The sequence below is a fragment of the Convolutriloba macropyga genome, chromosome 4, assembly GCF_964194025.1.
Source record: "Convolutriloba macropyga chromosome 4, txConMacr16.3, whole genome shotgun sequence".
Taxonomy (NCBI): Eukaryota; Metazoa; Xenacoelomorpha; order Acoela; family Convolutidae; genus Convolutriloba; species Convolutriloba macropyga.
This window is the reverse complement of record NC_134471.1, coordinates 49,825,226-49,852,585: the sequence shown is the minus strand read 5'-3', so window position 1 is coordinate 49,852,585 and position 27,360 is coordinate 49,825,226. Positions and strand designations below refer to the sequence as shown.

At 37.5% G+C, this 27,360-nt stretch overlaps 1 protein-coding gene across 1 annotated transcript in view; it reads right to left on the bottom strand.

Moving 5' to 3' along the window:
- Positions 1–27,360, bottom strand: part of LOC142337724 (TGF-beta receptor type-2-like) — a 155,969-nt gene that overhangs the window by 67,493 nt on the left and 61,116 nt on the right. The window contains exon 3 of the mRNA XM_075387186.1: positions 1,017–1,298. Coding sequence (XP_075243301.1) covers positions 1,017–1,298 — 282 coding nt within the window. The remainder of the gene's footprint in view (positions 1–1,016; positions 1,299–27,360) is intronic.

Below are 27,360 nucleotides of genomic sequence, written 5' to 3'. Positions count from 1 at the left end.
TATAGTAAAACAAACCAAATTGACTCATGTGATACAAATTCTCTCCAAAACCAAAAATTTACTTAAGTACGGTTTTTACTCTATTTTGAAAACAATTAGAGAAAAATTTTAGGGAAAATACCAAACTATAAACCTACTCGTTTGTGCTGCCTAAACTACTCCAGATAGACTAAATCATAATTTAAAATCAACTCGCTGACAAAAAAGTCGAAAAAAGCAAACCGGTCTTACATTACATAGCCCGAAGAAGACAGAATCAACTCACACCATAGCCAACCACTCACTTATCAAACTTAACTCAGATATACCATTCAATTTGAAACCACAAATGGAGGAAACAAATTTTCAGGGAAACGCAAAAAATTTTTCTAAACTTTTCAAATGTTTTAAAACTTTTCAAAAGCATTGTTTGAAATAGATTGTCTGGTAAGATTTAAATTTTGTTCAATAAATGATGGGAATACATAACCAACGCTACATCTCGAAAAAGGAGAAAAACCGATCAGAGAAAAACTGAAGGATAAAATGTGAAAACTCTTATAAAATATTTGATATTCTCCAAAAATTGCAAGTTTTAGTAACTGTTTTAAACACACCTTAAGAAACAATTCCGGCTTATTCATTGAGCAGTACAAAACCCGCAAAAAAAGTGTCAAACATTTAAATCACAAAACTAGCTCAATATTGCATAATAACTAATATAAGATTGATACGGTCAAAAATGCTCCCAAAAGTACATCTACTTGTTCATATGGTTTAGAAAAACTACTTTACCACAGGAGTGCAGCAGAAGAAAAAGTAGCAATACAATCCAATTCCTGGATTGTAAACAAAAAAAATAGAGCATCAATACAATCCAATTTCTTGGGATTGTAAAAAAGGGAAGCACCTCAATAATAGCAGTCGAGAAGCTGATTACGGCCATTAATTATTAGTAACTAAAACACTTGTGTTTGAAAATACTATTTCACATTTCTGCTAATTTCCAACATTAAATTAACTGCTCTCACACATACCTTGGAATGCAAGACTACTCTTCAAATTGAGGTTCATGTCCTGGTCAAGAGCACCTTGATCTGCCTTTTTACTCGCAACAGCATTCGCAATTGTTTGATTTAACTGAGGATTGTTCTTTATCAGAGCATGTACTTCGAGAATTACCACGCACAGATGAAGGTCAGCGCAAGTTTCCGATACTGTGTCTGGTTGCGATGAATTGTCTGTCATTGTTCGCAAGTAATTGTAGCATTCCAAAGCTCTCACGTCCAGTAAATGTACAGAGAACACGAAAATCAGTGCTGAAATGTAAATTCCTGTAGCTGACATCCAAATGTATTCACAAAATACACAAATAATTCTAATAATACATTCATCTCTTTGATACAGTGATAAAAATTTTAGATATTGCGTTAAATATAAAATCGCGTTAATTCAGGCATAGTGGACAAATTGAAAATGAAGAAATTCCCCGATCAGACAATTTGAATAATCAGAACTAATCGAAAAAATCTAATAAGTTATTCATCCATAACATGAGATCAACTCAACAAGAAAAATAATACTTAGGTACCTAAATCCTTAAATCTAGCGTTAAATCTGGCTGCCAACAGTTCCTTGCCTTAGTAATAAGGATATGTTAGAGTACAGTTCAGGGAAGCATAAAGCAACCAGCGCATAGATCCGCGGCCGCTTCCCGAGACTGCGAGCTCAAACTAACAAAAGATTCCCAGAATTATACTCGTAATTTAATTTTGACGCCCATTTCGGAGTTACTTGTAGCAGCTGAGGTTTTCAAGTCTTCTTGGGCACTGGTTTTACAAAAATGAGCAAAACAAAAATGTACTGCTTTCATTGGGCTTCCAATAATATTTTTCCTTAAGGCGTCTATGACGATGCTAAATTTTGATTGGTTGAAAAAGACTTTTGTAAATTCATACAGCACGCATTTATTATCTAGAAATTCATACAGACGATTCTGCTCAGTACAGTTCAGTTGCTTAATAAATTACTTGAATTGAAAACTTGTAGCAGAAAAAGAGCGTTTTTACCGAACCCGCGCTCCGAATAGCACTTAGCAAAAACTTGCAATTAAAAGCCTTTATTAGAAAGGATATTGCAAAGATAACTCGTCTTCATACAATAAAGCACTTGGCACTAGCACCTACACAGCCGCCTCTAAGAAGATAGAAAAGGTAGAAGCAAACTAAAAAGAGAGTAATCATATGGCGACAGAGATGTTGAACGCTTACTTCTGTTAAAAAGAAAGAAAAATTTGCAACTCATGGAATTAGCCATTAACGGAAAAACTTACAATCTTCGAATCATTAGAAAAACAAACACCGGAATTAGCCTTTATTTTATCGCACAAGAAGACAATCAAACCGATATCAAACGGATCCGTATTACAAAAAACTCAGAACTTTACAATTTCTTTCAAAGCTACCGAATTCAAGAAATTAACCAAACCACAAGCACAAACCAACTTAACCCATTCAAAATTATTTGAGCATCAACCTATTTGTTCTGCTAGAAAAGAGAAAATACAACGCAAGCCACAACAATACTTCTATGACACTATTGGAAGGCTATCATCCTAGAAACCCGTTCGTATTCTTCAACGACAAAATAATCGACAGAAAAGTAAGTCAAAAACTTGCAGCGAAGAACAAAAAAGACCAACCAAATAGCCTAAACTGCAAACTCTGTGACACAGCTAAATTGGAGAAGCCCACAAACTGCTCTTTCCACAAAAACACTTCAACAACGAACTGACTAAAAGAAAATGGCAGATCCAAGTCCGCCTCACGTACATCTGAAAAGATTCTCAGGACTACCAAACGAAAACTGGCCTGAATTTGAAGGACTAATGAGAGCAAGCATTGCTGTATCTAGAATTCCTGAAGCGAACCACCAACGTGCAAGATATCTCCAGCTACACTTAGCCGGTAATGCACTCAACTATTACCTTCGACTCGCCGAAAACACAAGAAACGATCTAGACGATTCGCTCGAGCAACTACGCAACCGATATGCAGGAGCAGACCAAAGCAGAAACTTTGAACTCGATCTGCAATCGAGAAAGTTTGATCCAGTGAAAGAACAACCAGATGACTTCCTCACAGATCTGCAACGCCTCGCCAACCTCGCAATTGTGGACGATCCTGCAGCTCACATAGACCGCACTGACGAAAGAACACGACGAATAAGAGAACAATTCATTCAAGGCATGCCCTTCAAGTACAAGAAAGTGTTGCTGAAAGAGAATGACAACATCACTGTAAACAAACTATGCGCTATCATCAAACGACGAGTCAGAATTGATCAGATAAACCCCGAACCACAATACACCACGGCATTCAATACACTAAACGCATCAGGAAACCCTGCTGTGGCCCAAGCCATAGAAAGCATAATGGCCGCAGGCATAGCATCAATGCAAGTAGCACAGCCACCGCATCAGCGCGTGGAGAGTACTCAGTACCCTAGCTACAGAAGAGGAAATAACTACAGAGGCTACAACCACAACAGACAAACATACCAGTATAATGGAAACCAAAATGGCCGAGTATACAGTAACAACTACAACAGCAGAGGACGTAACCGTGGAAGCTTTCAGAGAGGTCGAGGAAATTATTCGAGAGGAAGGTCAAACTTCCAACGATACGACCGAAGTAATGGACGTACCGAAAGATCTCCTACACCAATGAGAACATTTTGCAGAACATGTGCTAGCAATGAGCACACTGCCCGAGATTTCCAGAACGTCAAGCAGCATACCGCGATGGAAACATGCCATTCAATCAGCAATCAAAAAACTAAATAACCTGCATGTTTTTCTACAACATATACCAGATAGCATGACAAACTATAGCGAAAATGTATTCATAATACCTCTGCAGTTCGAAACATTAATAATGAAAGCAGCAGCAGACACTGGAGCATTCAGCTGCGCCATGTCAAAGAAACATTTTGATAAAATAAGCACAAACCTCTACCAAAAACCAGAAAAAACAAATCCTCCTGAAATAAACGTTTCTACAGCTTTCCTACACCAATCACCCATTTTATTTACAGTCCAACTGACATTCATAATTGGCCATTTACAATTTGAGGAGCAGTTCATGGTGTTTGAAACACTTTCCGCTATCCTTCTTGGTTTTCCCTTCTTTGATAAAAATGAGATTATTATTGATGCCCACAACAGACTACTCCAAACACCAGAATTTACTTTTCAGCTAAATCTAATGCACATAAAAGGCAACAACAAACAAAAACGTCTCAACAGCCGAAAAAAATCATGCTCAAAACCAAAACAACCCATACGCTATCACCTGGGGAACAAAAATCCCTGGAACTAATCCCATCGGAGGAAACTGATGCACAAGAACAAATTGGACTCGTAGAGCCTACTGTCAAATTTGAAAAACTGGGCCTTGGTCTAACAAGCACGCTTGACAAACTTACAAAAAACAAAACTACCACCCTACTTGCAATCAATACAACAGAAGTTCCACAGCACATTAGACAAGACTCTCCAGTAGCAACATTCGAAACCATCACACCAGAGCAAGCACGCTACCTGATACCACTTGAGCCAAAACTTCTCCCATCAAGCGACTCACAGAAAACAATAAAGCAAATAGAAAAATCTATAGAGAGAACAGCAAATGGCGAAATAAATCATATAACAATAAAACACGAAAACAGATTCTGGTTTCCGACCCCAGAAACCAATCCCGACACATCCAAGATGAGTGAAGTTGAAAAACGCATATATGACGAACTTGTTAAATTTAAAAATCTTGAAGCAGTTCAACCACTCTCGAAAATCGAAGACAGGAATACTTTTCTTAACGCATTCAAATGGAGCGACAGCGTACTCTCTGACAAAGATAAAGAAAGAACAGAACAGCTTCTAGTCGAATTCAATGACATATTCACAAGGCACCGTCTTGACATTGGCTACACTCACAAATTCTCAGTCAAATTGACACCAGGCACAAACAGACCTGTATACTCAAAAACTCAAAGAATTTCAATCCCTCTCAAAGACGATTTGCTTGTTGAACTCGCCCTTCTCCAGTACTACGGAGTCATAACAACGCTCCCCTTCAGCCGCTACTCATCTCCCATATTTGCAAAACGGAAGCCAAACGGGAAGCTCAGAATATTAGTAGATCTAAGAAAAATAAACCATCTCATTAGAAACGACTACAACAATAACAACTTCCCGATAGCTACACTAGCAGATGCGGGCACCCACTTAGCCGGCAAGAAACTCTTTTGCAAGATGGATCGCAGCCACGGCTACTTCTCTGTACCAATGGCAGATGAACAATCAGTACAGTTACTGGCCTTCAACTTCGCATCGAGAACATATGCTTTTCAAAGACTAGCCCAAGGACTAAGCAGAAGTGTCAGCGCCTTTAGCTCATTCATGCGTCAAAACCTGGACCCCGTGATAACAGCGGATAGATGCTTTCAGTACGTCGACGACATTGGCATCGGAGCACATGACACAAAGGACATGTTGGAAAAACTTCGAGCAGTCTTTACATGCATCCGAGAATCAGGAATGAAACTCGCAACAGACAAATGCGCATTTGGACTCAGAGAAATACAATTCCGTGGTAATACGATAACTTCTGAGGGTCTCACACCAATTACACAGAAGATTACATCCTTTCTGAAAACATTCAGAATGCCGCGAAACCCAAAACAAGTCAAACGAATGATCAGATTTTTTCAATTTTACAAAGCCTTTATCCCTGAACTTGCTGAAAAACTTTTACCGTTCTATCGTCTACTTAAGAAAGACACCAATTTCGTGATAGAAGAAGAACACCAAGTTATGCTGGAAAAGCTCACAAATGATCTGAGAACAGCCTGTGACCTTTCACTCAGATTACCCAAAGTTGACCAGCAATATGTAATAATGGCCGATGCATCCTTTTACGCAGCCGGATACGTACTAATGATAGAAGACTACACAACAAATGATGATAATCAGGAACTGAAAATTTATGCACCCGTCAGTTTTGGATCTAGAATTTTCCACCCAAACCAACTCAAACTTTCGATATATGCGAAAGAATTCCTCGCAGTTCACTTTGCCCTAGATACCTTTGCAAATATTATATGGGGATGTAAAAAACCAATTCTCATTTTGACAGACAACAGATCAGTAACCAGGTTCTTTCAAACAAAAATCATACCGCCAACACTTTGGAATGCTCTCGATCATGTACTCAGCTTCGACATCATACTGGGACACATACCCGGAAAAGCCAATTTGGCAGCGGACTATCTGTCGAGAATACACATAAACCCGAACGAGAAGCTCGAGCTACGCATCAACTCACGCATACCGATGCGCGAAATCGAAATCAACACAGCAGCAGATACACCTGACAATTCAATCAGTTATCTGAGCAGCTCAGAAAATGACGATACCCCCAAAATTATGAAAACATACTTACTTGAGAGAAAACAAACCAGCGTAGAAGATCCTATGAATGTTCGAGCTGACGTTCAACTGCAAAATTTTGCACCTGCAACGCAACAAATAAACGCCATGCATGAACAAAACCCATTGGATGAATTCATCACTCATGGGCACGGACCTTTAGACCTGCGTGCCGAACAACAACAAGACAAAGATATCAAACGGGTACTGCTCTGGTTTGAGAGAGGTTCACCGACTACAGGACAATATCTATCCAGTGACCTAAAAAAGTATCTCAAGCAGTTCCCAAGACTATCGATAACAGATGGCGTCCTTCATCGCAAGTTCTATAACCACACTGGAAACCAATTTATTAAACAATATTGCGTCCCGTCGCACCTACAGAAGGAAGTACTCTACAGAATTCACAACAGTGTTTGGAGTGGGCACAAAGGAGTCTCACTGACAATAGCAGAATTCAGAAAACGATTTTACTTCCCGAACTTCACTGAACGCCTAACAGAATATATCAGAAACTGTCTCACATGCTTGCAAACAAAACCAGCACCAACATCTGCATTGAAACCTCCATTACAACCACTTTCGTCTCTGCAAAACTTCCCAGCAGACCTTTTACTAATAGATCTGGTGGGAAAGATGCACCCTTCTCACTACGCGTACATTCTCTCAGGTTTTGACGTGTTCTCGAAGTACCTTTTCGCCACACCTCTTATGAAAGGCGACGCACACATCGTAGCACGAGCCCTTGTCTCAATTTTTCTGAGACACTCCTACATTCCCTCAAGAATCATATGTGACCTTGGAACTGCGTTTACATCCGAATTAATGAGCGAACTAGCAAACCTATTGGAGGTAGAGCTCAAACATTGCACACTGAAACATGCGCAAACCATTGGCTTACTTGAAAGAAACCACGCACCGCTCAAACAAATCTTGCGAATTAACGAAAACCAAACTTCCTCGGACTGGCATAGATACGTTGATATTGCAGTATTCATACACAACACAACATTTGCACCAGCTCTTGGGTGCACGCCATCTGACGTCTTTCACGGCAGAACACCGATAAATCCTTTGGACCTCAGATTTCAGAATACAAAATTATGGGAGTCTCACCCAAAACACGACTGCATTAAAGAGCTACAAGACAAAACTACGGAGCTTTTCTCCAGCGTAAAAGACAACCTTATCTCGTCTTATCTGAAATATAAAAAGTACTATGACAGAAAAGCCAACGCCACACCACTAAAACCCAAATCATACTGCCTGATCCTTGACCCAAAAAGCACAACACAAGTAGCAGTGATGAATAAACAGCAAAGCAGGTGGATACCATTATACAGAGTAGAAAAAAAGCTCACGAATGCAAACTACATTGTACGCGAAACCAACACAAATTACACGCAATGTATCCATCGAAAGCGACTTCGACCTGTGAAACCTCAATATCAAGTAGAAGACCTCGAACATGTAGACCCCGAAAACTTTGAAGCAGATCCCACCATACCAGAAGGAGAGAGAACCACAGCTGTTCGATAACCAAGTCAGGCACCACATTAACGAAGACAACATGCAGCTACCCATAACAACACCAGATGTCCAGTCAGTTTCTTTCAACTCAAACATCCAAACAGCTAATTTTTCTTCTGAAGACCCGCCAATACAATTTCATGATATGACACACGAACCGACGTTTGACCAAGATGCATTCTTCGTGGAAGGCTCAGTTCCAAGCGCAAACACGCAAGAAACACCAGAATCAATTGATACAGGAGACTACGTCTTCTCAAACAACTCAAACTTCTTACCGTCCGACAATCGTTTTGGCTCAAATCGACGATACAACCTTCGCAGAAATGATCATCTGGCATTGGCCCGAGAAAACTCGCTATATAACCTCTTGCAACCATCAGAAAAAGCAAAAGAAGAACAGGTAAAAGTAATAACTTACTTCCCACTTGACCACATCCCAGACCCAAACCTGACAATTGATAGAACAGAAACTGATCACGATGAGAGCATTGCAGACTCACAAGCAACAAGCTCACAGTCGCGAAACCAGAGTCTCAATGACTTCACGTTCGATTCATCTGAAAATCTTGGCGATCTATTTGATGACGTTAATAGCCCCGTCTACACGCCCCCAATATTGGACACTACAGGCGAAACCTTATACCGGACCAACTCGATCAACGATATTTACAACAATACAACCTCAAGCGATGATGTCCAACAATCGAGATCCGACGAGAACAATGAGCACTCCCTTATAGGAGTCACCATTTCACAAATTGAAGATAACGAGAGCAATAGTGCTATTGCTCAACACGACAACCCAAGAACATCTTCACCACTTCCTCAAAGAGTATCCAACAGAGAACTAGCGGACCTTGGCCCAACGCTTCAAAACAGACGAAGAATTGTTCCGCTAACACTTCACCGTCGGGAGATCAACGGAAACCTTCACCAAACTTTTAGCTTCGAAGATGACAGCCAATAGGAATTGAGCACCAATTCTCTATTATACATACACATTAGATACGTCAACAACCAATGAAAACACTCCAAAAAAATCCTAATTTAAAAGGAAAAAAGACACAGCTCAAATCATTTTCCAAAATTTTGTACCTCAAAATCGGTCGCACAAAGACTCTAATTCAATTTCACAAACAAGCCTAGTCAGCAAAATGCTCAATATCGTACTATTTTTACTACAACTTTTACCCTTGATGAAAACGAACCAACCATCGGTGGCAACAAAAGATGGAGTATTATTCAACCTTCACCAGAAAATTCTATTGACAGAAAAATTTGTCAAAACTGAAATCCTGGTCCCCTACCCAATATATAACAAAACAGTGGAAGACAAACTGATCAACCTGACAAAAGAGATAGACAAAATGTGGACTTCAGAAAATTATGGATGCCCATTGAACTTCACAAATATGACTGACTCGACAGCAGGCCTCCACTGGATAGCGCAACAAACAATGATAGAAAACCAACAGGCCCAACACGACATTGTAAACCTCAAATTGGAAATGAACAAACTACTAAGAGCAAACAGTCAAACTTCTACAACACTGCAAAGACAACCCCGCGTTGCGGCTGCCGCAGCAGCAGCAGCCGCAGTGCTTGGAATTGGAATAGGAACAGGCGACAAATTACTATGCTTCATCAAATCAGTGTTTGGAGGATGCGACAAAAGAGTGGCTAGAAACCAGAAAACATCAGACAAGCAATGGCTTATCTTCAATACCTAACCGATCATGTTGAACAAATAACAATCCAAAACAATGAAAAATTCTATGTTGTATCAGGTGAACTGAAAGCCATCAAAGAAGCCCAGAACGAAATAATAGAGACACAAAACAGGAACTGGGAACTTGCTGAAGGACAACTCAAGGCGTTACGACAAAACGTGCACCACATGAGAAACTGCATCCAATACTTATACGTAAGAGAACAAATCAATCAACATAGTCTTTTCTTAGCAATATTTTTCAAGCAATACTTGCTAACATCAAAACATACCGATCGGCCCTTTATACGTTTCGAATCAATATACTGAATGCCTTGACGCCTCTCATGAATCAACTATTACCAATGTCATTAGTCCCAAGGGAGCAGTTGCATGAAATTCTTACGATTCTTCATTTGCAACAAAATGGACAACAGGATCGATTATCTCTAGCTGTACCAATCCAAGAGATTCTCTCGTACTATGAAACGAAATTAGTCACACAAGTCGAGGCAATTGACGCAGGTCTTATACTTACACTTGCAATTCCAATGGCTTCAAAAAGTACAGTTATGAACGTATTGCATGCCATTCCGATCCCAATGCCGGACGGGGATACGGGTAAAGCTTTAGTTTGGCGACTTGAAGCCAAATACATGGCCGTCTCAGACGACGGAGAAGAACTAGCGTTTATCGATGAAGACGAGCTCGCAAATTGTATCGGATCCCAAAAATACGCAATATGCACCAAAGCCATTCCAACAGAACAGACTTATCAGTCCTGTATGGCTACTTTACTTTACGACGATGACGAGCTACTTGCATTGCAACGCTGTCAACTGGATGTAGTAGAATTGCCGTTGACTGAAAAAGCACGCAATCTCGGCTTCGGTCGTTGGTTAATAACATCGTCCAAAGACGATTATACACTCATCGAAAGCGCTGGTAATGGCAGCAATCCATTGGCAAGAATTGAGCATCCTGGGTGCAGAGTGTGTATTATCACAATGGGATGTGGAAAACAGCTTAGAGGACCAAATGTTCATCTTCGCTCAGACCTCACTGCTTGTGACACAGTACCGGCAATACGGTTAGATTTTCAATTACCAGATCCACTCTTCAAGTACACTCTTCAAACTACTGCCCCCAATGGATGAACTACCAAACTTCTCATCAAGATCTGAGGCACAAATTCAAATTCTTCAGCAAATTCAACCAGATTTTAAACAAATGGAAACACGACGAACAAACAGCAAATCAATAGAACAAATGGCCGAACCAATTTTAGAAAGAATAAGAGCATTCAAGCCCGAACTCGAACACCGATTCGAACAGTACATACCATGGAAAATGTCTCTTCTTTTCGGATTTTTATCCTTCTTGATTAGCGTATTACTACATCTAACTTATTCGCATCTTTTACAAAAATGGGCAAAACTTCACTGACGTTTCCCTTTCCGAATAACACACGAAGGACGGCGAATAAAAACAAAACCAGTACAAGTTATCGCATTGAATGACTATGAATACCTACAAGAACATCCAGAACATCCCCTGCACAAATGCTCACTAGTACTACCACTCGAAATTAAAACTGAGTTCGAAAACCAAAACGAAGAAAACATAAAAAAAACCCCGCACTCCTTACACATTCCTAAGAGACTACATCAGGAGACTAAAACGTAACGAAGAACCAACTATCAAAATTGATCATGTCAACAGGCCTGCCGCACCGAGTCAGCCCATCTATACACATATACCGGAACACCCACCGATATCCCATTACGGAGCGTACCCTCTCAGAACAATCAATACAGGAAACGTTTTAAAAAAAACCTGGCCGGGACTCGAACCCTCAACTTCAGCATGAGAGTGCAGCGCGCTACCAACTGCGCTAAGTGGGACGGCCGCGTGGTCCGTAAAAACAGCTTATAAATTTAAAAAAAAAGGAAAAAAAAGTTAAATTTTTTTACCCTTCCCCTTTTCTCTACCCCCTTACCCTTACCCTAGCTTACCCTTACACCCCTTTGCCCTTTCCCAGATTTTCCCACATTATGGAAGCACGGGGAACCCGCCGGGATTCGAACGGCCCCAGCTCAACGGCCAGAGATACTAACCACTGAACTAAGTCACTTGTTAAAATTTATCAATTACATTCACTTCTACTCTGCCGCAAATCAGAAATTTTGTGTTAGCAGTGAGCAAGGAAAACAAAACTTAAAAATAAAAATTAAAAAAAAATTATTATTTAACAACATTTATAATAGCCCTAAATAAACCAGAGAGACCTATCCTCCATCTGGAAAGTATCCACCATTATATTTGCCAAAACTTAATTCAAAATTTTGACATTACTCGAGTATTAAACCGAAATTGTCATTACTAGCAATTACTCTTTGAGAAAAATCAACAAGGAAAAATTACAGAGCAATTCCCCTTAAACCTCCATTGTTAAAGGCGGGGATTTGCTCCCTACCTTTTTATCCAGCGACGAATTTATTTTTAAAAAGAATCTATGTTGACGAACTAAACAACGGAGTAATACGATGCAACTCCCAAAGGAAACTTATCAATTATCTGTCAAAGCGAGAGAAAGAAGGAAATCCATTAACCCGGAAGGCGAACTGTCCATCAATCACAATGACAGCCTATAATGGAATACTAATCAACCCAACCAGGGATAATTCCCCACAATCCCAATTAATCAAAATGTCAAATTTCCCCCAATTCCCCCGCAACACTATCAATCATTCAAACTACTTTCTGCCTGCTAACTACCAGCAACACTCTTCATTGCTAACTGTTCATTCTCTCAACCTATTACAATTTCTTCGCGGATAGAAACTTGGAAATTATTTCAAACAACTTAAACAATTTTCCTACAATTAAAATTTTACCTTTTGCATTATTTCAAACATTTTATAATGAATCCAGTATATCACTTCAGAATTAAAGTTGAGCCGCGCATTAACACTACATTCAACGGCCAGCCAGCTTATATTACTGAATACAGCATTGCCTTTTTTACAGATCGTGAAGCAATAATTAGTATTAACATGCAACAGGACAATATTGTCAACAATATTTATTCAATTTCTCTTATCCCCCTTACAGTGAATGAGACATCGGCCGTATGGCAAACAATTCTACAATGAATACAATCGGGAAATAATTATATTAATGTGAATTTCTATCTTAACTCAGAAGGAGAACCAGTTGCAGTAGAATCATCGCAACCAACCATTTCTGAAAGTCCCGAAAGCCCTGACTCTACATCAGACCACAATTCGACTGAATTAAATTATATTCCAATTTCTCCCCCATCACCTATTCCATTCTCAGATGACTCCATGTAAATTTTCTCAAATATTTGCATTTAAATTCCATTAAAAATCTTATCTTATGTCTTATCCACCAACCCCAACTTTCACCACAATTGACCAATCAGAAGACACCATTCCTTACATCACTCCAATTCCAACTCAATTTTCACTTTATGCTTACTTTCTCACTGATTTTGATATAAAACTTGCAGTCTTTTCTGAATACTTCATATTCCCCTGCAACACCTTATGCTTCTGGATTAACTTCTTGGATAATAATCAAGACAAAAAAATCACTTTGGAACCAGATCATCCAAATTTTCTTACGTTTTTGAATTTCTTTCAAAACACCAAAGAAGAATTTTTAGAAGGCGAATTTGACCTATAATTTCTTTTTTTAAAACCATATTTACTTTTCCTTTCCCTGATATTTCCAAATCTCAAAACCTAGCACCAACAATTCTGAATTTTCTTAAAAATCGTGACAAGCATTTGGGACCAAATCCGAAATTACGTCGGCCCAGAAGACATCGCCCCAAAATTACACACCAACCACAACATCAACGTTTGCGTGAAAGTAGGAATCCAATACAGGGAATGTTTTTTCAATGAATATGTCATATTACAAAATGGAACTCAGGAAGGCGAACTGTCCATCAGTCACAATGACAGCCTATAATGGAATACTAATCAACCCAACCAGGGATAATTCCCCACAATCCCAATTAATCAAAATGTCAAATTTCCCCCAATTCCCCCGCAACACTATCAATCATTCAAACTACTTTCTGCCTGCTAACTACCAGCAACACTCTTCATTGCTAACTGTTCATTCTCTCAACCTATTACAAATTCTTCGCTGATAGGAACTTGGAAATTATTTCAAACAACTTAAACAATTTTCCTACAACTAAAATTTTACCTTTTGCATTATTTCAAACATTTTATAATGAATCCAGTATATCACTTCAGAATTAAAGTTGAGCCGCGCATTAACACTACATTCAACGGCCAGCCAGCTTATATTACTGAATACAGCATTGCCTTTTTTACAGATCGTGAAGCAATAATTAGTATTAACATGCAACAGGACAATATTGTCAACAATATTTATTCAATTTCTTTTATCCCCCTTACAGTGAATGAGACATCAGCCGTATGGCAAACAATTCTACAATGAATACAATCGGGAAATAATTATATTAATGTGAATTTCTATCTTAACTCAGAAGGAGAACCAGTTGCAGTAGAATCATCGCAACCAACGATTTCTGAAAGTCCCGAAAGCCCTGACCCTACATCAGACCACAATTCAACTGAATTAAATTATATTCCAATTTCTCCCCCATCACCTATTCCATTCTCAGATGACTCCATGTAAATTTCCTCAAATATTTGCATTTATATTCCATTAAAAATCTTATCTTAAGTCTTATCCACCAACCCCAACTTTCACCACAATTGACCAATCAGAAGACACCATTCCTTACATGACTCCAATTCCAACTCAATTTCCACTTTATGCTTACTTTCTCACTGATTTTGATATAAAACTTGCAGTCTTTTCTGAATACTTCATATTCCCCTGCAACACCTTATGCTTCTGGATTAACTTCTTGGATAATAATCCAGACAAAAAAATCACTTTGGAACCAGATCATCCAAATTTTCTTACGTTTTTGAATTTCTTTCAAAACACCAAAGAAGAATTTTTAGAAGGCGAATTTGACCTGTAATTTCTTTTTTTTAAACCATATTTACTTTTCCTTTCCCTGATATTTCCAAATCTCAAAACCTAGCACCAACAATTCTGAATTTTCTTAAAAATCATGACAAGCATATGGGACCAAATCCGAAATTACGTCGGCCCAGAAGACATCGCCCCAAAATTACACACCAACCACAACATCAACGTTTGCGTGAAAGTAGGAATCCAATACAGGGAATGTTTTTTCAATGAATATGTCATATTACAAAATGGAACTCAGGAAGGCGAACTGTCCATCAATCACAATGACAGCCTATAATGGAATACTAATCAACCCAACCAGGGATAATTCCCCTCAATCCCAATTAATCAAAATGTCAAATTTCCCCCACTTCCCCCGCAACACTATCAATCATTCAAACTACTTTCTGCCTGCTAACTACCAGCAACACTCTTCATTGCTAACTGTTCATTCTCTCAACCTATTACAATTTCTTCGCGGATAGAAACTTGGAAATTATTTCAAACAACTTAAACAATTTTCCTACAACTAAAATTTTACCTTTTGCATTATTTCAAACATTTTATAATGAATCCAGTATATCACTTCAGAATTAAAGTTGAGCCGCGCATTAACACTACATTCAACGGCCAGCCAGCTTATATTACTGAATACAGCATTGCCTTTTTTACAGATCGTGAAGCAATAATTAGTATTAACATGCAACAGGACAATATTGTCAACAATATATATTCAATTTCTTTTATCCACCTTACAGTGAATGAGACATCAGCCGTATGGCAAACAATTCTACAATGCATACAATCGGGAAATAATTATATTAATGTGAATTTCTATCTTAACTCAGAAGGAGAACCAGTTGCAGTAGAACCATCGCAACCAACCATTTCTTAAAGTCCCGAAAGCCCTGACCCTACATCAGACATCAATTCAACTGAATTAAATTATATTCCAATTTCTCCCCCCTCACCCATTCCATTCTCAGATGACTCCATGTAAATTTCATCAAATATTTGCATTTATATTCCATTAAAAATCTTATCTTATGTCTTATCCACCAACCCCAACTTTCACCACAATTGACCAATCAGAAGACACCATTCCTTACATCACTCCAATTCCAACTCAATTTCCACTTTATGCTTACTTTCTCACTGATTTTGATATAAAACTTGCAGTCTCTTCTGAACACTTCATATTCCCCTGCAACACCTCATGCTTCTGGATTAACTTCTTGGATAATAATCAAGACAAAAAAATCACTTTGGAACCAGATCATCCAAATTTTCTTACGTTTTTGAATTTCTTTCAAAACACCAAAGAAGAATTTTTAGAAGGCAGTTTGACCTGTAATTTCTTTTTTTTTAACCATATTTACTTTTCCTTTCCCTGATATTTCCAAATCTCAAAACCTAGCACCAACAATTCTGAATTTTCTTAAAAATCATGACAAGCATTTGGGACCAAATCCGAAATTACGTCGGCCCAGAAGACATCGCCCCAAAATTACACACCAACCACAACATCAACGTTTGCGTGAAAGTAGGAATCCAATACAGGGAATGTTTTTTCAATAAATATGTCATATTACAAAATGGAACTCAGGAAGGCGAACTGTCCATCAATCACAATGACAGCCTATAATGGAATACTAATCAACCCAACCAGGGATAATTCCCCACAATCCCAATTAATCAAAATGTCAAATTTCCCCCACTTCCCCCGCAACACTATCAATCATTCAAACTACTTTCTGCCTGCTAACTACCAGCAACACTCTTCATTGCTAACTGTTCATTCTCTCATCCTATTACAATTTCTTCGCGGATAGAAACTTGGAAATTATTTCAAACAACTTAAACAATTTTCCTACAACTAAAATTTTACCTTTTGCATTATTTCAAACATTTTATAATGAATCCAGTATATCACTTCAGAATTCAAGTTGATCCGCGCATTAACACTACATTCAACGGCCAGCCAGCTTATATTACCGAATACAGCATTGCCTTTTTTACAGATCGTGAAGCAATAATTAGTATTAACATGCAACAGGACAATATTGTCAACAATATTTATTCAATTTCTTTTATCCCTCTTACAGTGAATGAGACATCAGCCGTATGGCAAACAATTCTACAATGAATACAATCGGGAAATAATTATATTAATGTGAAGAATTTCTATCTTAACTCAGAAGGAGAACCAGTTGCAGTAGAATCATCGCAACCAACCATTTCTGAAAGTCCCGAAAGCCCTGACTCTACATCAGACCACAATTCAACTGAATTAAATTATATTCCAATTTCTTCCCCATCACCTATTCCATTCTCAGATGACTCCATGTAAACTTCCTCATATATTTGCATTTATATTCCATTAAAAATCTTATGTCTTATCCACCAACCCCAACTTTCACCACAATTGACCAATCAGAAGACACCATTCCTTACATCACTCCAATTCCAACCCAATTTCCACTTTATGCTTACTTTCTCACTGATTTTGATATAAAACTTGCAGTCTTTTCTGAATACTTCATATTCCCCTGCAACACCTTATGCTTCTGGATTAACTTCTTGGATGATAATCAAGACAAAAAAATCACTTTGGAACCAGATCATCCAAATTTTCTTACGTTTTTGAATTTCTTACAAAACACCAAAGAAGAATTTTTAGAAGGCAAATTTGACCTGTAATTTCTTTTTTTAAACCATATTTACTTTTCCTTTCCCTGATATTTCCAAATCTCAAAACCTAGCACCAACAATTCTGACATTTCTTTAAAATCATGACAAGCATTTGGGACCAAATCCGAAATTACGTCGGCCCAGAAGACATCGCCCCAAAATTACACAACAACCACAACATCAACCTTTGCGTGAAAGTAGGAATCCAATACAGGGAATGTTTTTTCAATGAATATGTCATATTACAAAATGGAACCATCGTGATCTGGGCACACTCCCATACAGGCCTTCTCACGAAAAAATGTTTTTTCTACACAACCTGGGAATACTACACTTACGTTTACCACTTCATTACTTCATCCCAAGGTACCCAACTCACCCACCAATTCTGGGATTTTATTCAAATGGACAATGACGACCCCATTGAGTTTGACCCTGTTGGCATCCGTGTATTCACTTAGACTTGCATAAACTTCTTTAATTTTGTTTTATTCGGAATATTTTTTTTAAAATCTTTTCTCTCATGAGTCGCAATTAATTTAAAGTTGTACTTATTTTATAAACACCGCAAATTATTCAAATGTAACGCCTCCTCTTCTTATTTTTAATTTCTTACCAATTTAATTTTTCACTTCTGACCAAAAAAAAATTACTTGTGAGTCATAACTCGTGAGCACAATGAGCAAGCACCCCTAACATAGCAAACTATTATTAACCAATCTATTCCCAACCATTATCAACAAAAATTAACAGCCCACCTTGTTATCACTTCGAAGGGCACGCGATTGAAAGTCAAAATATTAATTGCTTACACTACATACGACTGTGCAAAATAACGACCCAAAAAACTCACGAAACATCATTTTTTTCCAAAACAACACCAAACTAACACAGACAGGACCCTTACCGATTGCCCAGTATCAACAAAAAATAATCCTTTCAAAATACGTTGAAAGGGCACGGGCTTGAAATAATAAAATCTCAAAAAAAAGTAAAAAAAAACCTGGCAGTATAGTTCCAACCCTAAAAAAAATGTAAATTAAAGTTGAACAACTCACTTATTCCATTGAAGGATCCTTTGGAGGAAGAAACGAATACACAATATTCTCGTTATCGTTCGATTGCGTTTTCGTTTCCCGTTTCCCACCCCATTTTCTTCGATTACCTCGTTTGTTACTTGTTTTTAAAATTAGACCACTATTAGCGAAACTTTGCACATGCTCAGTCACATCACTAGCACCACCAGTTGATACTTCTCTTTCTTTCGCCCAGTCTAACACTGCCTTTTTATTTTTATTTGATATTACAATTCTTTTTACCACACCTTTACGCACACCATAAGCAAACGATCCCAAAGTCCGATCGACAACAACTTGATTCGATTGATCACGCGCCTCCCAGCCCGTCACTAATGACAAACCTTTTGTAAAAGTTAAAACAGCATGCGCACACAACGAAGGCTGGCACAACACATTATCTTTCGACGGAATAAAAAACCAAACATCCTTTCCCAAACCACTTGCAGAAGGACCCCTCTTAATTAAATCCATAAAATATTGCGGAGTACCCATAACATTATTAAAATCCCTTGATGTCTGATAACTTCCACAAATCAGAAACAATTTCTCACCACACGGCGTTTTCGAAACACTATCATTACCCCCAATCTCAACATGTGCCGCCGTCCACCACTCATTCCATTGTACCATGGCATCTCTCCTTACACCAGTAAAACCATCAGGCAAAACACCACTCATCAAACCATCCACACAAAACGTCCAACCTATTGAATTACACAAACCAGCATACGACCCAACTTCTTGATACAACCTGCTATCACCACTCTCCAACTTTAATTTACTAACATAATTATACACATCGCCCTGATCTCTACAGCCCCGGAACCCTTCTGCTAAACTTTCTTGTAATCCCACAATTTCTTCATTATTTATTGCCAATGGTACCTTTGGCCAACCATTCTCTCCAACCAGTCCCCCTCTACCTTCTATAGTTAACTTATTCTTTAAGGAGTTCCAACTATTTATACCCCGCCCATCGACTGTTTCCACTTCTTTCCATCCGAGACTTATTAATTTTTTCCGATCGTAGTACTGATGTTTGAACTCGTTCATTTCGATTAGCAAATCTTGTCTGCCTCGTGTCGTTCTAAACACGATAATTCTGTTTAAAATTACAAAAAAATATTAATGCTAGCCTATGAAATCCTAAATTGTTATAAGTAAGTAACGAACCTTTTAGTGTCCATACTTTGATAAAATAGAATATCCCGTCTCTTCGTTATTACAATTAATCGTTTTTGCAAAGCTTCGATAAAATATCCAACAGTCGATGAATAACGCCGCTATTAAAGTTTGACCTCTTCGCAGTAAAAGTATTCTGAATAACTTTTATCAATAGAGCAGTCAATCACACTGTTCTCAATTTACTTTCCTCCAAAACTTCCAATAGTGACTGTCAATTACTGCCATACCGAGGGAATTACTTGCGAAAACTCCATTAGTGACTGTCATTTACTGCCATGCCGAGGGATTTACTTCATTACTTTACTCCCCTCACAACGCGGAGCAAATTGAACTGCCACACGTGACAGATCACTACTAAATTAATCTTTCTTGGAAAAATGCAAATGAACCCAGAAGAGGAACCAATCAACTACACCTAATAACTCGCATAAATCTCTGTTTATCCACATCAGTCAAAGTCACAAAACGCACTTCCCAAAAAATCAATTTTAAACTCAGTCATGCCTGTTTTATTCGCAGCCGATCCCCCTCTTCCATTTAATTTGAATAACAGAATGGCACTGCTAACGAAAATTGTAGCATCGGACAACCCGATCTATTCCAGCTACTTTATCGTGGAGTACATCTGGCCAGGCCAACCGCACAACCTGGACCTAATTACACGGCGCGTGTTCGTCCTCAAGAGGAGCGAGGACGGACAAAAACTTCAAGAAGTTTGCAGGGGACGAACACGCGCCTTCAGGATGAACCTGACAAGAGCAACAAATCAATTCATCTAGTTATTTTTTTACTGCACGAATCTATTTTTCTACAAAACTGCACGATTTTATTTTTCTACTGCATGAGTACTATGCCTGCCACGATCAACACGAACATCATTGAAAAACTTGGAAAAAATCGAGGACACAAATCTTCAATTCCACCATCACCAATTGGACAAATATGGCTCCGATATGGCACGAAACTCACATCCACTTGACCAACGCGGAATGTAGTATTCTTTTCACAACATACAGCAGTCGCGTTCCCCAGCTCAATTTGTTCACATACATCAGGTGAGAAAACAAGAGGCCAAATAAGAGCAAACAGAAAGTAAACTTTCAGCATTTTGATCTGGAATACTCAATAAAAACTTAGAACAAACCACTATTGATGTTGCTTTCCATTTACACTTAATTAGCCCAGTAAATTCCTTGACTTTGACAATACCACTAATCAAGACCCACTTGGCACAGCACACTAGACAACCCTGTTTATAATCATAAGATTAAAGGTTCGAAACCCATCGCCTCCGCTTTTTCTGAAGAGCCGTAATATGACGATGCTAAATTTTGATTGGTTGAAAAAGACTTTTGTAAATTCATACAGCACGCATTTATTATCTAGAAATCCAAACAGACGATTCTGCTCAGTACAGTTCAGTTGCTTAATAAATTACTTGAATTGAAAACTTGTAGCAGAAAAAGAGCGTTTTTACCGAACCCGCGCTCCGAATAGCACTTAGCAAAAACTTGCAATTAAAAGCCTTTATTAGAAAGGATATTGCAACGATAACTCGTCTTCATACAATATAGCACTTGGCACTAGCACCTACACAGCCGCCTCTAAAAAGATAGAAAAGGTAGAAGCAAACTAAAAAGAGAGTTATCATAGCGTCTAAGGATCTCCCCAAGAAGTTTGCTCATTATTTTGCTCAATTATTTTTACCACACGGTAGCCTATAGTTTTTTAGTAAATTAGAAAAAAAATTGCAAAAACTTGAGCAGAACATGCACTTAAGTTCTTGAGAAAAGAATGTGAAAATATGCATTCTAGCTCAGTATACGTAAGAACATAGATCTTAGTAGCCAGCTTCGGGTTAGGAATGCTAGCTTCAAGGGTGGGATGGGGGAGCGGCGTGAGGGAGCGGCGTGGGGGGGGGGAGGGCAAGCGATGGGGTGGGTCGGTAGAGAGGGCTGGACGAGAGGGGGTCCACATCGCCAGGTGGAGAACTGTGGACGGGGGAGTGTTGGGGGGACCTAGGGGGAGGGGGTGACTGAGGGTGTTGAACAATTAAGATAAAGAACCGCCCTTCACACCATGAAACTGTCTCCTCAAAACAGTTTCGGTGAATCGCGTACGTAAAGACTAAAAAAGCGTGAGGCTCTAAGAGCTGCTGCTTTTTCGGGACAGAATTTAAGGGTCCGAAAATCGGTCAAGCGAAAAATCGCATAAAAAATACCGCAGAACTAATATAATTGCTATACACTTAGCTTGAGAGCAATTAAAAAGTGACCATTTCATCTTGAATTTAGCTCACATATCACTATTTTTATGTGAAGAAAAAGAGATCGTGTAAACAGAAAAAGAGCAAAGCTGCGATTGTTTCGAAGACCTGCTGTCAGAAAATGCCAATAAAAATTAACAATTCTGTAAAATCAAGAAAAATTCAGCATTTACTATCGGTTGCCACGATCACTTAACTTGATTTAAAGGAATTTGTCCAACTTATATTTTGTAATAAAAGCGATCCCCGAAAAACATGCAGGAGTACTGGGATGTCACTCGTTGGCCTTGACACATCCCATTAACGCCAGCTAGTCATTTTAAAAAAAATTACAGGCGAATAAATATAAACGCACTCCAATAACAATTGGACGTCGTCATACGCATAACAAAACGCGAACATAGCGAAATAATTGACAAAAGGCTGATCTGAAGTGAGACTGATCTCAGATGTCCTAATAAAAGTTGCAATAAAACCATGCTCAGGCTAATAAAAATTCGAGTCAGCTATCACTATCACAACCATTATGCTAATTCTCGTCAGGAGAAATCGGAACAATTCAAGCTCTTAACTGCTGTCTCACTCCTCTCCCCGCTTTTGATGCTTCTGTACGACTAAAAAAACACTCACACTTGAGTTCTCATTCAAATGATCACAGAGGACGACAAAAAGTCATGCTATGACTATCAGGATTGTCACAAGAGGAGGCTTTGAAATCGACAAAACTTATGGGCTATGTACACACAAAAATAGAAAACAATGAAAAGATCTCAAAATACAGAAACACATTTTCCAAGCATTTACAATCAGCCATAGCCAAGAGCTGCATGTTCAGAAAACAATTGAACTAAGCACCCATGTTGAGCATTCACGAATCATTTTAGAGAGCAGGAATAAGGGCGCAGAAAGCAAGAAAAAACGGACGGCAAACACAAATATCTCAATGATAAATTTGAAAAAATTGGGGTCAAGATCCAAAAATCTTTTAGCACTAACACTCAATGACAAGTGACAGGAAAAATATGAAAGCTGGTAGAATAAAAAAAATTACATTATCAGTCATTAAGCCGCTACGCACAATTAAAACTCACGAGACACATCAGTAATGCGGCTAAAAGCAAACTGAGTATGCTGTCAAGATTAAAACTTAACGTCAGATCAGCTAATAATTTCCAGACAGCTTGTGAAACTATACAATTGTAACTAAAAATGAGAGGGATTAAAAATCGAAGAAACAAATTGCACAAAGACACGAAAACATATTTGTATTTGGGGATTTATTTAAAACGTTAAATTTGGAGCTCACAAATTTCTTTTTAAAAAATGATCCCCGCTTCTATCAATTTCTAAAAATTATAGACTTTAGATGCCAACAATAGACACAAAAAGAGAAAAAGAAACTCATAAAAACAATTTTCTTCAAAATATAGAGAACTTTTTTACCACCCACGCACGAAAAAAGGTTGCTCTTCTTTCTAATATGCTAGAAAAGACTAAAATAAAAATTACGCATAATTTCGTGGGGAAAACATTGTTATTTCTTAAGTGAGTTCAGCGCGTATGTTGTGCCTCCTATTTTTATCCCATGTCATGAGCACCCGTAAATTACTAGCAACCGAAAATCAACCTGAAACTTGCCATCAATTTTGCGAGACACTATAAAAAAATAGAAGAGGATATGTTAATTTTCTATTGAAATTAATTCTAGTTTTCGGCTCAGTGCCAAGCAAAAAAAAGGCAAAAGAAAATGACAAAAAATGCTAATAAAAAACTGTTGATGTCAAAATTCTAAAACTTAAACAATTTCCCAACGAACTTACTAGAGACATCATTCAATTAAAATCAGGAGTTTTGAAAAGGCTAGATGATTATCTTTGACGATAAAATAGACTGCAAACCTTCCTACAAGAAGCTTAGATCAAACTTTCAAAACTGCAAAAAAATGTTTAAATCCTTTTGCTAATTTAAAGTCACACATTTTCTCCAGTAACAAGAAAAAGTTTTGAAAATTATTTGAAAAAGCCAAGCAATGAGGGAAAAATCTCACAAAAACTGAAAAACTGATAGAGTAGGTCAAAGAAACTGCAAAACTTTGAAACACTAAACAACCTAAAAAAAATTAAACAAAATTGCGACAAACAATTTAACAAAGAAAATGATTGGTTAGTTTTCAATAAATTACTACAAGTACCGTAAACGACAGATACTTAAATTTCTAATTTACGTTACCAATCACTCTGCTTTTACAATGATTTGATCACTTTCTAACATCTGGTGCTATAATTTCAAAAGGCTGCCGATTTAGTTCACATTCAGCACAAATGGCATTGGAAACAAAATTAATTTAGAACATTTGAACTCTTTTGAAGTCTCAAAGAATGTTCCGCAAAACAATTAAATGTCACATGTTTCTCCTATAGAAACCCGTCCAAATACCTATGAAGGGGTTGGTTTGACATGACTTTTGTTTACTTCAGTAGCCATTAAAAGTACTTCTTCTCGCGAAATTAAAAAGATTTCGCAAAGTAGTTTTTTATTCAAAATATCATATTTCAAATAAAATTTTCTCAATATGTCTGCTCTCAACTATGATTAATTACATGTATAGGCACTTAACTTCTCTAATAAAATGAATACCTCAGAAAAAAATGTTCTCGAGCAAAAAATAGACAGTGATCCGTTAATTGAACAAAAAAATATTTAAATACAGTAGCGTGTGTCCCGCAGTAGGATTTAGGTAGCAGTGTGTCCCGCGAAAACATGAGGCACACTGTTAATCTAAAACATAAATCGACTAACTTTGGACGAATTGCTCTCGAACGATAGGCGGGGGCAATTTATTGAGAGGGAGGGTAGCTTGGACAAAAACTGAAAAACTGATAGAGGAGGTCAAAGAAACTGCAAAACTCTGAAACACTAAACAACCTAAAAAAAATTAAACAAAATTGCGACAAACAATTTAACAAAGAAAATGATTGGTTAGTTTTCAATAAATTACTACAAGTACCGTAAACGACAGATACTTAAATTTCTAATTTACGTTACCAATCACTCTGCTTTTACAATGATTTGATCACTTTCTAACATCTGGTGCTATAATTTCAAAAGGATGCCGATTTAGTTCACATTCAGCAGAAATGGCATTGGAAACAAAATTAATTTAGAACATTTGAACTCTTTTGAAGTCTCAAAGAATGTTCCGCAAAACAATTAAATGCCACGTGTTTCTCCTATAGAAACCCGTCCAAATACCTATGAAGGGGTTGGTTTGACATGACTTTTGTTTACTTCAGTACCCATTAAAAGTACTTCTCGCGAAATTAAAAAGATTTCGCAAAGTAGTTTTTTATTTAAAATATCATTTTTTCAATTAAAATTTTCTCAATATGTCTGCTCTCAACTATGATTAATTACATGTATAAGCACTTAACTTCTCTAATAAAATGAATACCTCAGAAAAAAAATGTTCTCGAGCAAAAAATAGACAGTGATCCGTTAATTGAACAAAAAAATATTTAAATACAGTAGCAGTGTGTCCCGCAGTAGGATTTAGGTAGCAGTGTGTCCCGCGAAAACGTGAGGCACACTGTTAATCTAAAACATAAATCGACTAAATTTGGACGAATTGCTCTCGAACGATAGGCGGGGGCAATTTATTGAGAGGGAGGGTAGCTTGGACAAAAACTGAAAAACTGATAGAGGAGGTCAAAGAAACTGCAAAACTCTGAAACACTAAACAACCTTAAAAAAAATTAAACAAAATTGCGACAAACAATTTAACAAAGAAAATGATTGGTTAGTTTTCAATAAATTACTACAAGTACCGTAAACGACAGATACTTAAATTTCTAATTTACGTTACCAATCACTCTGTTTTTACAATGATTTGATCACTTTCTAACATCTGGTGCTATAATTTCAAAAGGCTGCCGATTTAGTTCACATTCAGCACAAATGGCATTACAAACAAAATTAATTTAGAGCATTTGAACTCTTTTGAAGTCTCAAAGAATGTTCCGGAAAACAATTAAATGTCATATGTTTCTCCTATAGAAACCCGTCCAAATACCTATGAAGGGGTTGGTTTGACATGACTTTTGTTTACTTTAGTAGCCATTAAAAGTACTTCTTCTCGCGAAATTAAAAAGATTTCGCAAAGTAGTTTTGTATTTAAAATATCATATTTCAAATAAAATTTTCTCAATATGTCTGCTCTCAACTATGATTAATTACATGTATAAGCACTTAACTTCTCTAACAAAATGAATACCTCAGAAAAAAATGTTCTCGAGCAAAAAATAGACAAAGTGATCCGTTAATTGAACAAAAAAATATTTAAATACAGTAGCAGTGTGTCCGCAGTAGGATTTAGGTAGCAGTGTGTCCCGCGAAAACATGAGGCACACTGTTAATCTAAAACATAAATCGACTAACTTTGGACGAATTGCTCTCGAACGATAGGCGGGGGCAATTTATTGAGAGGGAGGGTAGCTTGGACAAAAACTGAAAAACTGATAGAGGAGGTCAAAGAAACTGCAAAACTCTGAAACACTAAACAACCTAAAAAAAATTAAACAAAATTGCGACAAACAATTTAACAAAGAAAATGATTGGTTAGTTTTCAATAAATTACTACAAGTACCGTAAACGACAGATACTTAAATTTCTAATTTACGTTACCAATCACTCTGCTTTTACAATGATTTGATCACTTTCTTACATCTGGTGCTATAATTTCAAAAGGATGCCGATTTAGTTCACATTCAGCACAAATGGCATTGGAAACAAAATTAATTTAGAACATTTGAACTCTTTTGAAGTCTCAAAGAATGTTCCGCAAAACAATTAATGTCACATGTTTCTCCTATAGAAACCCGTCCAAATACCTAAGAAGGCGTTGGTTTGACATGACTTTTGTTTACTTCAGTACCCATTAAAAGAACTTCTCGCCAAATTAAAAAGATTTCGCAAAGTAGTTTTTTATTTAAAATATCATATTTCAATTAAAATTTTCTCAATATGTCTGCTCTCAACTATGATTAATTACATGTATAAGCACTTAACTTCTCTAATAAAATGAATACCTCAGAAAAAAAAGTTCTCGAGCAAAAAATAGACAGTGATCCGTTAATTGAACAAAAAAATATTTAAATACAGTAGCAGTGTGTCCCGCAGTAGGATTTAGGTAGCAGTGTGTCCCGCGAAAACGTGAGGCACACTGTTAATCTAAAACATAAATCGACTAAATTTGGACGAATTGCTCTCGAACGATAGGCGGGGGCAATTTATTGAGAGGGAGGGTAGCTTGGACAAAAACTGAAAAACTGATAGAGGAGGTCAAAGAAACTGCAAAACTCTGAAACACTAAACAACCTTAAAA